At 61.1% G+C, this 12157-nt stretch overlaps 1 protein-coding gene across 1 annotated transcript; it reads left to right on the top strand.

Moving 5' to 3' along the window:
- Positions 1 to 4588: 4588 nt before the first annotated feature.
- Positions 4589 to 9361, top strand: LOC129197045 (kallikrein-8-like). Its single transcript, XM_054805017.1, has 6 exons — positions 4589 to 5904; positions 6784 to 6842; positions 7639 to 7786; positions 8061 to 8314; positions 8610 to 8746; positions 9033 to 9361. The coding sequence occupies exons 2-6, from the start codon at positions 6800 to 6802 to the stop codon at positions 9183 to 9185; spliced, it is 735 nt and encodes a 244-aa protein (XP_054660992.1). The 5' UTR covers positions 4589 to 5904; positions 6784 to 6799; the 3' UTR covers positions 9186 to 9361.
- The last annotated feature ends 2796 nt before the right edge of the window (positions 9362 to 12157 follow it).

The raw sequence follows: 12157 nt of genomic DNA, 5'->3' as shown, positions 1-12157 counted from the left end.
GCCCTATAGAATATGGGGATACTATAGAGGCCTAGGGGGAGCCTATAGGGGAGCTATAGGGACAGGCGAGACTCTATAGGAACTGGTGGGACTCTATAGGAACTGGTGGGACTCTATAGGGTCATGGAGAGCGATAGGGGCTGGGGGGGGCAATATAGGGTCAAGGGGACCTATAGGGTCTGGGGGATGTATAGGGGATGGAGGGAGTTACGGGGGAGGACCCTATAGAATACGGGGGATCTATAGGGGCTGAGGAAACCCTATAGTAGGCTCGGGGAAGCTGCAGGGACTATATGGACCATATAGGGCCTGGGGGAGCTATAGGGATTATGCTGACCCTATAGGGGCTGGGGGGGGACGCGACTCCCCGTGTCAGAGCTATAGGGGCCGTGGAGACCCTATAGGGTCAGAGGGATCTATAGGGGCTGGGGGGAGGATGTGGACCCCTATAGGGTGAGGGGGAGCCAAGGGGGGGGTCTATAGGGGCTGGAGGAGACTCTATAGGTGCTGGATTCCCCCCACCCACCGGCAAGGAGGGGGCTATATAGGTCCGGGGGGTATATGATGGTCCTATAGGGGCTGGGTGGTCCAGATTGGGTTGGGGGGTGCTATAGGTGCTGGGGGGGGGGCATATAGGGGCTCTATCACACGGCAGCTGCGGCAGAGGGGGGTATATAGGACCCTATAGGGGCTAAGGGGCCATATAGGTGCTGGAGGACCCTATAGCGGGGGTGCCAGTATGCTGGGGGACCATATAGGACCTGGGGGGGGGGGGCTCTATAAGGCCTGGTACCCCCTTGGTGGGGTGTGTATAATGTCCGGGGGGGGTATAGAAGTTTCTATAGGGTCTGGGGACCCCCTCAGGGTACCTATAGAGGCCATACAGTGCCTGGTCCCCCCCCTTCCGGCCTTCGGGGGGGGGGCGTCCATACGTCTATAGTGGGTCTATATAATGTCAGTGGGACCCTATGGCATCTGGGGGGTCCCTATAGGGCCTGGGAGGCCGTATAGCTCCTGGGGGGGGGGGCCTATAGGGTCTGGGGGGGTCCCTATAGGGCCTGGGAGGCCATATAGCTCCTGGGGGGGGGCCTATAGGGTCTGGGGGGTCCCTATAGGGCCTGGGAGGCCGTATAGCTCCTGGGGGGGGGGGCCTATAGGGTCTGGGGGGGTCCCTATAGGGCCTGGGAGGCCATATAGCTCCTGGGGGGGGGCCTATAGGGTCTGGGGGGTCCCTATAGGGCCTGGGAGGCCATATAGCTCTTGGGGGGGGGGCCTATAGGGCCTGGGGGGGTCCCTATAGGGCCTGGGAGGCCGTATAGCTCCTGGGGGGGGGGCCTATAGGGCCTGGGGGGTCCCTATAGGGCCTGGGAGGCCGTATAGCTCCTGGGGGGGGCCTATAGGGCCTGGGGGGTCCCTATAGGGCCTGGGAGGCCGTATAGCTCCTGGGGGGGGCCTATAGGGCCTGGGGGGGTCCCTATAGGGCCTGGGAGGCCGTATAGCTCCTGGGGGGGGCCTATAGGGCCTGGGGGGTCCCTATAGGGCCTGGGAGGCCGTATAGCTCCTGGAGGGGGGGGCCTATAGGGCCTGGGGGGTCCCTATAGGGCCTGGGAGGCCGTATAGCTCCTGGGGGGGGGGGGCCTATAGGGTCTGGGGGGTCCCTATAGGGCCTGGGAGGCCGTATAGCTCCTGGGGGGGGGGGCCTATAGGGTCTGGGGGGTCCCTATAGGGCCTGGGAGGCCGTATAGCTCCTGGGGGGGGCCTATAGGGTCTGGGGGGTCCCTATAGGGCCTGGGAGGCCGTATAGCTCCTGTGGGGGGGGCCTATAGGGCCTGGGGGGTCCCTATAGGGCCTGGGAGGCCGTATAGCTCTTGGGGGGGGGGGCCTATAGGGTCTGGGGGGTCCCTATAGGGCCTGGGAGGCCGTATAGCTCCTGGGGGGGGCCTATAGGGCCTGGGGGGGTCCCTATAGGGCCTGGGAGGCCGTATAGCTCCTGGGGGGGGCCTATAGGGCCTGGGGGGTCCCTATAGGGCCTGGGAGGCCGTATAGCTCTTGGGGGGGGGGCCTATAGGGCCTGGGGGGTCCCTATAGGGCCTGGGAGGCCGTATAGCTCCTGGGGGGGGGGGCCTATAGGGTCTGGGGGGTCCCTATAGGGCCTGGGAGGCCGTATAGCTCTTGGGGGGGGGGGCCTATAGGGTCTGGGGGGTCCCTATAGGGCCTGGGAGGCCGTATAGCTCCTGGGGGGGGCCTATAGGGTCTGGGGGGTCCCTATAGGGCCTGGGAGGCCATATAGCTCCTGGGGGGGCCTATAGGGCCTGGGGGGGTCCCTATAGGGCCTGGGAAGCCGTATAGCTCCTGGGGGGGGGGCCTATAGGGCCTGGGGGGTCCCTATAGGGCCTGGGAGGCTGTATAGTTCCAGGAGGTCCCTATAGCTCCTGGGGGGCCCCTATAGAACCTTGGGGGGTCCCTATAGGGTCTGGGTAGGCCATATAGCTCCTGGAGGTCCCTATAGCTCCTGGGGGGCCCTATAGAACCTTGGGGGGCCCTATAGCTCCTGGGGGGCCCTATAGAAGACTGCGTTGGCTCTAAATACCTATAGGAAGCCCCTATAGCCCCCCCCAGGCCCCTGAATCCCCCCTGGGACCCCCTATAGATCCCCTATAGGCCCTGAATAACCCCCAGGCCCCCTACAGAGCCCAAACCAGGCGGTTTTCAACCCAAAATGGGGGGAACTGGGAGCACTGGGAGGAACTGGGAGCACTGGGAGGAACTGGGAGCAACTGGGGCGTGAGAGACATTGAGGGGAATGGGGGAAACTGGGAGGAACTGGGAGCACTGGGGGGAACTGGGAGCACTGGGGTGTTGGGGACATTGAGGGGAGTGGGGGAAACTGGGAGGAACTGGGAGCACTGGGAGGAACTGGGAGCACTGGGAGGAACTAGGGGCAACTGGGGTGTGAGGGACATTGAGGGGAGTGGGGGGCAACTGGGAGGAACTGGGAGCACTGGGGGCAACTGGGAGCACTGGGGGCACTGGGGTGTCAGGGACATTGAGGGCAGTGGGGCAACTGGGACAAACTGGGGGCAACTGGGAGCAGTGGGGGCAACAGGTTATTGGGGCAACTGGGAGGAACTGGGAGGAACTGGGGGCAACTGGGGCCCTTGAGGCAACTGGGGGAAACTGGGAGGAACTGGGAACAGTGGCTTGTGGCACATATTGGGGGCAACTGGGAGCAGTGGGGGCAACTGGGAGTGTTGGGACAGGGGGCAGTTGGGGAGAACTGGGAGTAACTGGAGGCAACTGGGAGCACTGGGGGCAACTGGGAGCGTTGGGATGGGGGGGGGGGCCGTTGGGGAGAACTGGGAGGAACTGGGGGTAACTGGGAGCACTGGGGGCAACTGGGAGTGTTGGGATGGGGGGCAGTTGGGAGGAACTGGGGGCAACTGGGAGCAGTGGGGGCAACTGGGAGGAACCGGGGACAATTGGAGCAACTGGGGGCAACTGGGAAAAACTGGGGGCAACTGGGAGCGTTGAGATGGGAGGCCACTGGGGACAACTGGGAGTAACTGGGGGCAACTGGGAGCACTGGGGGCAACTGGGAGTGTTGGGATGGGGGGCAGTTGGGAGGAACTGGGCGCAACTGGGAGCAGTGGGGGCAACTGGGAGGAACCAGGGGCAATTGGAGGAACTGGGGGCAACTGGGAGGAACCGGGGGCAACTGGGAGCACTGGGGGCAACTGGGAGTGTTGGAGCAACTGGGAGCAGTGGGGGCAACTGGGAACGTTGAGATGGGAGGCCACTGGGGACAACTGGGAGTAACTGGGGGCAACTGAGAGCGTTGGGATGGGGGGGGGGGGGCCGTTGGGGAGAACTGGGAGGAACTGGGGGTAACTGGGAGCACTGGGGGCAACTGGGAGCACCGGGGGCAACTGGGAGCCTTGAGATGGGAGGCCACTGGGGACAACTGGGAGGAACTGGGGACAACTGGGAGCAACTGGGGGCGCTGAGGGAAACTGAGGCACCGCCCCCCCTCCCAATTAACCACCCAATTAATCTCAGCTTCCCCGCCCCCCCCCAGCAAAGCATCATGGGAGCTCCCCGCAGCCCAGGTTAATTAGAACCGACTAATTATGACCTTGACGACTTGCCTGGAGCTCAATTAACACCTGAGCTCATTAAGAGACCTCTTGAATAAGCCCGAAGCTGATTGGCTAACGATACGCCCAGGGCAAGTCCAGACGATCCAGGAGGAGCTGAGTCAGCCCGGCCCATCCCAGTTCAGCCCAGTGACTGGGTAGGGTTAAACTGGGATTTCCAGAGAACTGGAAGGACCCGTTCCAGCGGGTTCCTTGGGGAGGTTCCACGAGGTCTTCTGGGGTTGGACTGGGAGGAACTGGGAGGAACTGGGAGGCTCTTGAGGTGATGTGGAGGAAGAGGAGGAGATGTGAAGGCATCTCCTTTACTTCTGGAGGGACCAAGAGAAATGGGGGGGGGGGGGACGGGACACACAATGATTGGCACAATGGTGGGCATGAGGTCACCGTCACCTCACCTTGACCTTGGGACCGTGGTGGGGACGTCCACGGGGTTTGTTCAGAGAGGTTGAAGGTGGGAAGGAAGATGAGGATGGACAGAAGGAGGAAGGCTTGAAAGACCAGGAGGAGCCACGGTTCGGTGCCTCGGTCAAGGCCACGTTCTGCGTCCAATGAGGAGCCACGTTTTGGGGTTGACCCCCTACTGGAGAAAGGTTCTGGTGGCCTCTCGACCACCTTCTCCATCCCTTGGGTCTGGGTCCATCAAGGAGCCACATTTTGGAGTCCAACCCTATCAGAAACCTCCAGGTGTCCCTCAACCATCTTCATCTGACCCAGGGTCATACAGCCACTGAGGAGCCACGTTTCATGGTCCAAACCCATCCGAGATGCTTCCTGGTGCCCCCCAACCATCTTCATCCAGCCCCAGGTTCTGGTGCCCATCAAGGAGCCATGTTTTGGGGTTGACCCCACTGGAGATGTGTCCTGGTGTCCTCTCAGTGGGACCTGTTTCTGGTGAGGAGCCACATTTTGGGGTTGACTCCACTGGAGATGCATCCTGGTGACCACCCAACCATCTTCATCCAGCCCCAGGTCCTGGTACCCATCAAGGAGCCACATTTTGGGGTTGACCCCACTGGAGATGCATCCTCTCAACTGTCCAACCACAGGTCCCATTTCTGGTGAGGAGCCATGTTTTGGGGTTGACCCCACTGGAGATGTGTCCTGGTGCCCCTCAACCACCTTCAGCCAACCCCAGGTTCTGGTACCCACCAAGGAGCCATGTTTTGTGGTCCAACCCCATCTGAGATGCATCCTGGTGCCCTTCAACAACCTTCATCCAGCCCCATGTTCTGGTGTCCATCAAGGAGCCATGTTTTGGGGTAGAACCTACTGGAGATGCATCTTGGTGTCCCTCAACTACCTTCATCCAGCCCCAGGTTCTGGTGCCCATCAAGGAGCCACATTTTGGGGTAGAACCTACTGGAGATGCATCCTGGTGTCCCTCAACCACCTTCATCCAGCCCCACGTTCTGGTGCCCATCAAAGAACCACATTTTGGGGTCTATCCCCCCATCCCGCTGCCTTCCCAACCATCTTCCTCCCATCCCTTTCCCCCCGCTTCTCCCCACCCCGACGTGTGGTCGCCCCACCGGCATGAATTTCCTGGATCTTGGCGGAAGATGCCGGTAACCTCGTCGGGATTAGAGGAGAAGGCGGAGGAAGCCGTTTCCTCCTCCGGCTCCGGATAAAAACCCGGGAGTTGGCCGTGGCAGGAGGAAGACGCGCCCGCGGCCGTGGCGCTTTACCAGCTCGGGTGGAGTCTCCCCTCCCCGTGGCCGCGCGGCCCCACGTCAGCCCCCCCCCTCCCCCGGTAGGAAGTTGGGGTCCCGGGGGTTGGGGTGGGGGTGGGTGGGGGTGACACCCCTTGGGGGATGGGGGGAGGGGGAGGGGGGTGGGGGGTCAGGGTGACTCCCGGCCTTCCCTGCGTCCTCTCGTTCCTCCCCCCTCCCTCCCTCTCGCCCTCTGGTCTTTCCCGTCCTCCCTTCCCCCCCTTTTTCCCTTCCCGTCCTCCCTTCCCCCCTTTTTCCCTTCCCGTCCTCCCTTCCCCCCTTTTTCCCTTCCCGTCCTCCCTTCCCCCCTTTTTCCCTTCCCGTCCTCCCTTCCCCCCTTTTTCCCGTCCTCCCTTCCCCCCTTTTTCCCGTCCTCCCTTCCCCCCCTTTTCCCGTCCTCCCCCCTTTCCCGTCCTCCCTTCCTCCTTTCTTGTCCTTTTCCCCTTTTCCTTCCTCCCTTCCCTTTTTTTTCTGTCCTCCCCTCTTTTCCCATTTTGCCTCCTCCCTTTCCCGCCACCCCTTCCTCCTTTTCCATCCTCCCTTCCTATCCTCTCTTCCCTCTTTTCCCATCCTCTTTTCCCTCTATTCCCGTCCTCCCTTCCTTCCTTTCCCGTCCTCCTTTCCCATCCTCCCTTCCCATCCTTTCTTCCTCTTTTCCCGTCTCCCCTTCCCTCTTTTCCCATCCTCCCTTTCTCCTTTCCCATTCTCTTTTCCCGTCCCCCTCTTCCTCTTTTCCCCTTCCCCCTTTCCCATCCCCTTTTCCTCTTTCCCCTTTCCCCCCATCCCTCTTTCCCCCCATCCTCATTTACCTCCTGGTCTCCTGACACCCTGTGTCCCCAAAGGTCCACGTCCCCACCCAGACCCCCACCCTGCCACGGGCCACCCACTTCCCGACTCAGCCCCTCGCCATCTCCCCGCAGCTTCCGGCCCTCCGGCATGAAGGTCCTGCTCATGTTGCTCCTGGCGCTGGTAGCCACAGGTAGGAGATGACCTGGGACCCCTGTGTCCACCCACGGGACCCCCGTGTCCACCTACAGGACCTCCATGTCCACCCACGGGACCCCCACGCCTACCTTGATGACCCATGTCCACTCATGGGATGTCCGCGTCCACCTGTGGGACCCCCATGTCAACCTTGGGTGCCCCACATCTACCTGTAGGACCTCTGTGTCCTCCCCAGAGACCCCCACATCTGCTCTAGGTGCCCATGTCTTCCTGAAGGATCCCCACGTCCACCTGTGGGACCCCAACGTCTACCTTGGGTGACCTGCGTCCACTTGTGGGACACCTACATCCATCTGCAGGACCCTTGTGTCCACCCAAGGGTTACCACATCTACCTGTGGGACCACCAAGTCCACCCTGGGGACCTTTGTCTGTCGTGGGTGTCCCCCCAGCTGCCCCAGACACCCCACATCTACTCATGGGACCCACCTTGGGTGCTCCTCAACCATACCTGAGACCCCACAGCCACCCAAACAACCCCTCATGCCCGTCCAATGGGTCCCATGTCCACCCATGGGACCTCCATCTGTCCCAGGTGTCCTCTGTCCATCCCATGGACCTCCTGGTCTCTGCCAAGGCGGACTGGCCTCTTCCATCACTGATTCACCTCCTTGTCCATGACTCAGGGGACGTGTGGATGGGGCCACCAGGGGTGGCCATGTCACACCAGAGGCTCCCAACCTACCCGTGTCCCATGTTCCCGCGGTGGGTGACTCAGAGAAGCTTCTGGACCACCCGTGTCCCCTGTGCCGTGTCCCTTTGTCCCCACAGCCTCAAGGAACGTCCTGTGGGTGATCGAGGGGACCTCCTGCGACCTGCCCTGGCAGGCTGCCCTCTTCAAAGGCGAGAAGTTCATCTGCGGAGGGACGTTGGTGGACAGGAACTGGGTGCTGACGGCTGCCCACTGCCACGTCCCGGGGTAGGAGGCCACAGGGGCAGCAGCGCCTGGTGGGTTCGGTGTTGATGGGTTGAGATCAACCAAAAATTGGTCCTTGGTGGCACCTGGTGGGTCCTGTCTTCCAGCCAATCAGGTTGGGAGGGTTGATGGCATCTCAGTGGGCTTCACCACCTTCTGGGACCACGGCTCTGACTCTGCCCCTGCTTTGTGTGGTTCCCGGTGGCCCCCTGTGTCCAACATGGACACCCCACCACCACCACCATGCCACCAACCTTGACACTTTTGGTTCCATCAGCTTGATCAGCGTGCGGCTGGGAGGCCGAAGCCATAAGGACTCAGGTGACACCAAGCAGCAGCGATACTCGGCCAAGGTCTTCAGGTATCCACTCTACAATGAGACCAACAAGGATGGTGACCTGATGCTCATCAAGTTCCTCCTGCCCATCCACATCACCAAGCAAGTGAAGCCGTTGCCGCTGGCCTCCCACTGCCCTGTGCCTGGCAAGACCTGCCAGATCTCAGGCTGGGGGTCCACCACCAGCCCTGAAGGTATGAAGCTGGTCACCTGGAGACCCAGACATCTGGGGTGCACTGCTAACCTCCAGATGTGTGTCCTGTCCCCCAAAATCCCCCTCTCAGGCCTGTTGGTCCCATCTTTGATCCCTGAGGGAATCCAGGGATTGGGGGTGACCTGGTCAGGACACCAGGAAGCCTTGGAGCTCCCTCTTGGTGCCAACAAGAAGAAGAGGGGGGGATGAGCTCCAGGGCAAAGAGGACGAGGGGTCCAAGCTGGGTCACATGGTCTGCATCTCACGGGTGACCTCATGCCCTCCATCACCTGTAGTCACCTTCCCTGAGGACCTCCACTGCACCAAGGTCACCATTGTCTCCGAGGAGCAGTGCCGGCGCATCTACCCTGACTCCATCACCTCCAACATGGTGTGTGCGGGCGAGTCCCGCAGCCGGGCTGACTCCTGCCAGGTAGGTCCTAGATGAGGTCACCTCGATGAGGTCCCACGAGGGAAAGTTTTGGGCTGAGAACGGGCACAACTCGGTGCAGCAAGCAGCACCTAGAGGAGATTTGGGTGAGCAGGGTGGGAGTTGAGAAGATGTTGCTCGGGGATGGGAGAGGACATCATCTCCTTGGTGGGATTTTGGGGGTGGAGATGCCAAGCCAACCCTGAAAGGGCCTCAAATTTGGGGTGATTCTTTGGGGTGGGCCGTGAGCCCCAGACCCCCCCACGCGTTCTCCCTCTTACTTCATCAGGGTGACTCCGGTGGACCCCTCATGTGCGACGGGCGACTCCAGGGTATCGTGTCTTGGGGTCCGGGCATCTGCGGGGACCCCAAAAAACCCGGCGTCTACGTCAACCTCTGCAAATACACCCGGTGGCTCCAGGACACCATGAGAAGGAATTGAATCCCCATCCCCAATCCATCCCCAACCCCAGATGACCACGGGATGGACCCTACAGCTCCTCTTCTTCCTCCCTGATGAAGGTCCCCAGAGCCGGCCGGTCCGAGCGCTGGAGCACGTGCCCTAGAGGGTGGGGCAGGGGTTGACCACTGGGACCTTGTTGAGATGTTGATGAATAAAGTTTTTTGACGTCGCTTTTCACCATGTCTTAATTGGGTGGAACGCAGGTCAAGGTGTCCCGAGTTGCCCCAGATCTCATAGGGGCAGGAGAAGACTCAACTCACCATCTTTGGGGTAGATCTGTTGGTCCCATCATGGGGTTGACCTGGTAACCCCACCATGGGCCACATCTGATGGCCCCACCATGGGGTAGACCACCATGAATTAGACCCTTTGACCCTATGACTGTAGATCCGTTGACCCTACTGCACCTAGACCTGGTGACCTCACCATGGGACAGATCTGTTGGCTGGTTTGGGGTCACCCCAGGGCCCTTTGCACCACCATGGAGGGGGGGAGGATCAAAATCCATCTTGGTGTCCCCACCAAAGAGCAACACACCCTTTCACTGCCCCGGCACCAGAGCCTCCTTCTTGATGCCTCCATCCCAACCCCATCTTCATGGGCCAACGTGTGACAAGGGGAGGACTTCCCATCCCCAGAGGGGAGAAATTTCCCCGTGACTCAGCGGGAACAGAAGGGGCCAAATTTCCCCACCTGGGGTAACTTGGCAGCAGATCAGGGTTGTTTCACCTCCCCAACGGGGAGCATCCACCCAGGCCACGAGAAGAAATCACCCGCTGGAGGCCAAATCTACCCGTTCACATGGAGCAGAGGCCTCTATTTTGGAGGGGGGTGGGTGAGTTTTTTCCCTTCCATGAGGTCATCACGGTCCCGTCTTGGCGGTGGGGGGGGAGATGGAGAGCGGTGCCAGCCCGGCTTCACCGTGACGTTGTCTACAGGATGCGGTGGAGGGGTTGGTGGGTTGCAAAAGCGCCTCGATGCCTTCCCCGATGCAAGAGGAGACCTGGCAAGGTCACGCCGTCACGCGTCGTCCCCCGTGGCTCAGCGGGGCAGGGAGCGACGCCGGTCACCTTGCGCAAGGCGTCACCCTCCCTCTTCCCCCACGTGGCCGAGGCCCGGCGCGTTGGAGGGTGTGGGCCTTGTCTGGCCGCCGCGGTGGGGAAAGAAGCTTTGGTCCAGGTCCAAATCCCCAGGGAGGTGGAGAAGCGATTGCTTGTCACTCCTGGGGCCAACGGTGGCCACTGGTGACTTCCAGCTCTTGCTCAGCCTTTCACAGGAAGGTTCGACCACCTTTGAGCAGCCCATGAAGGAGGTTTGACTTGGAAGGTCCCACCTTGGTGGCCATCAGCTGTGGTGGGCTGCCACACTGGGTTCCAGCACAGGCACCTCCAGCTTGTCCATCATCCATGGTCAAGGTTCCTACTGGGATCTCATCAATGTGTCTGTTGGGGTCTACTCAATGTGTTTGTGGAGGTCTGGTCAACGCATCCGTGGAGGTCTGATCAACGCATCCATGGAGGTCTGGTCAACATGTCCATGGAGGTCTGGTCAATGCATCTGTTGGGGTCTACTCAACATGTTTGTGGAGGTCTGATTAATGTGTCCATGGAGGTCTGGTCAAAGCATCCATGGAAGTCTGGTCAACATGTCCACTGGGATCTATCAACATGTTCATGGAGGTACAGTCATGCATCTATTGGGGTCTACCTAACATGTCTATGGATGTCTAATGAGGTCTTCTCCCTGTGTCCATGGAGGGTTGGTCATCACATTGTTGGAGTCTACACAACAAGGCCATGGGGGTCTGGTCAATGCAGCCTTTGGGGTCAAGCCAAGATGTTCATGGAGGTGCAGGTGGCACAGCCAGGTCCATGGGGTCTGGTAGGTCCCCATGTCCATGGAGGTGACATTGAGCCATGTCGGGAACAGCTGGAGTGTGGCCACTGCCACTGCATCCAAGGAACTGGCACCCCAACACCACCACTCCTGTGTCACCCGTGTCCCCTGAGCCACCCCCTGTGTCACCCAGGGCGCTGCCACCCACGGTGCTACCAGCCCATGTGTCACCCAGGGCCACCCCCCTACCCTGGGTCACCCAGGGCACTACCACCCCCTTGTGTCACCCAGGGCACAGCCACCCACGGTGCTGCCACCCCGTGTGTCAACCAGGGCCACCTACCATGTCACACGGGGCACCTCTTATGTCACCTGGGGCCACCTTGGACACAGCGCTCCCAGGGCTGTGAGGACATCTGGGAGGGGACAGGGATGGGGGGGGGGGCGGTGGCATGTCCCCTCCCTGCCACTGTAAGCTGGCAGGGGGGCCAGAAGGTCCTGGGTGGCCCTGGCAGTGGGTGGCAGGCCCAGGCTGGCTCTGCCTGGGGCCCGCAGGGTAATTAGGTAATTAGCGCTAATTACGCCTGAGATGGGAGCTGAGGAACTGGGAGAACTGGTTCAACCCAACCCCAGCCCCCAGCGCTGCGGTTACATCATCATCCCCCCCCCCTTCCATCTCCATGGGGTTCTGGGGCCCCTCATGGGTTCCCCTGTCCCCTCATGACCCCCCCACGTGCCCCCACGTGTCCTTGTGGCCCTTCACGGTCCCCCCGTGTCCCCTCGGGTCTCCCCATGTCCCCATCTTCCTTCATGGCCCCCCCCCCGACGTCCACCCACATCCCCTCATGTCTTGTGATGTTCTCACGTCCCCCAACGTGCCCCCGTGTCCCCTCATGTGCCCTGTGTCCTCTCACAAGCCCTCATCTCCCCTTGGGTACCTCATGTCACCCCTCCATGAGCTCTCCTCTCCCCTCACGTGTCCCCTGTCCCCACCTAGGATCTCTGTTCCCCCTGGGAGCCCCCGTGTCACCTTGTGAAGTCCCCTTGTCCCTTCATGTCCCTGGGCGATCAAGGATCCTCACAGATGGGATCTCTGTGGACCTTCATGGCCAAGG

Source organism: Grus americana, chromosome 27 (assembly GCF_028858705.1).
Source record: "Grus americana isolate bGruAme1 chromosome 27, bGruAme1.mat, whole genome shotgun sequence".
Taxonomy (NCBI): Eukaryota; Metazoa; Chordata; class Aves; order Gruiformes; family Gruidae; genus Grus; species Grus americana.
This window is presented reverse-complemented; position numbering and strand designations above follow the sequence as displayed.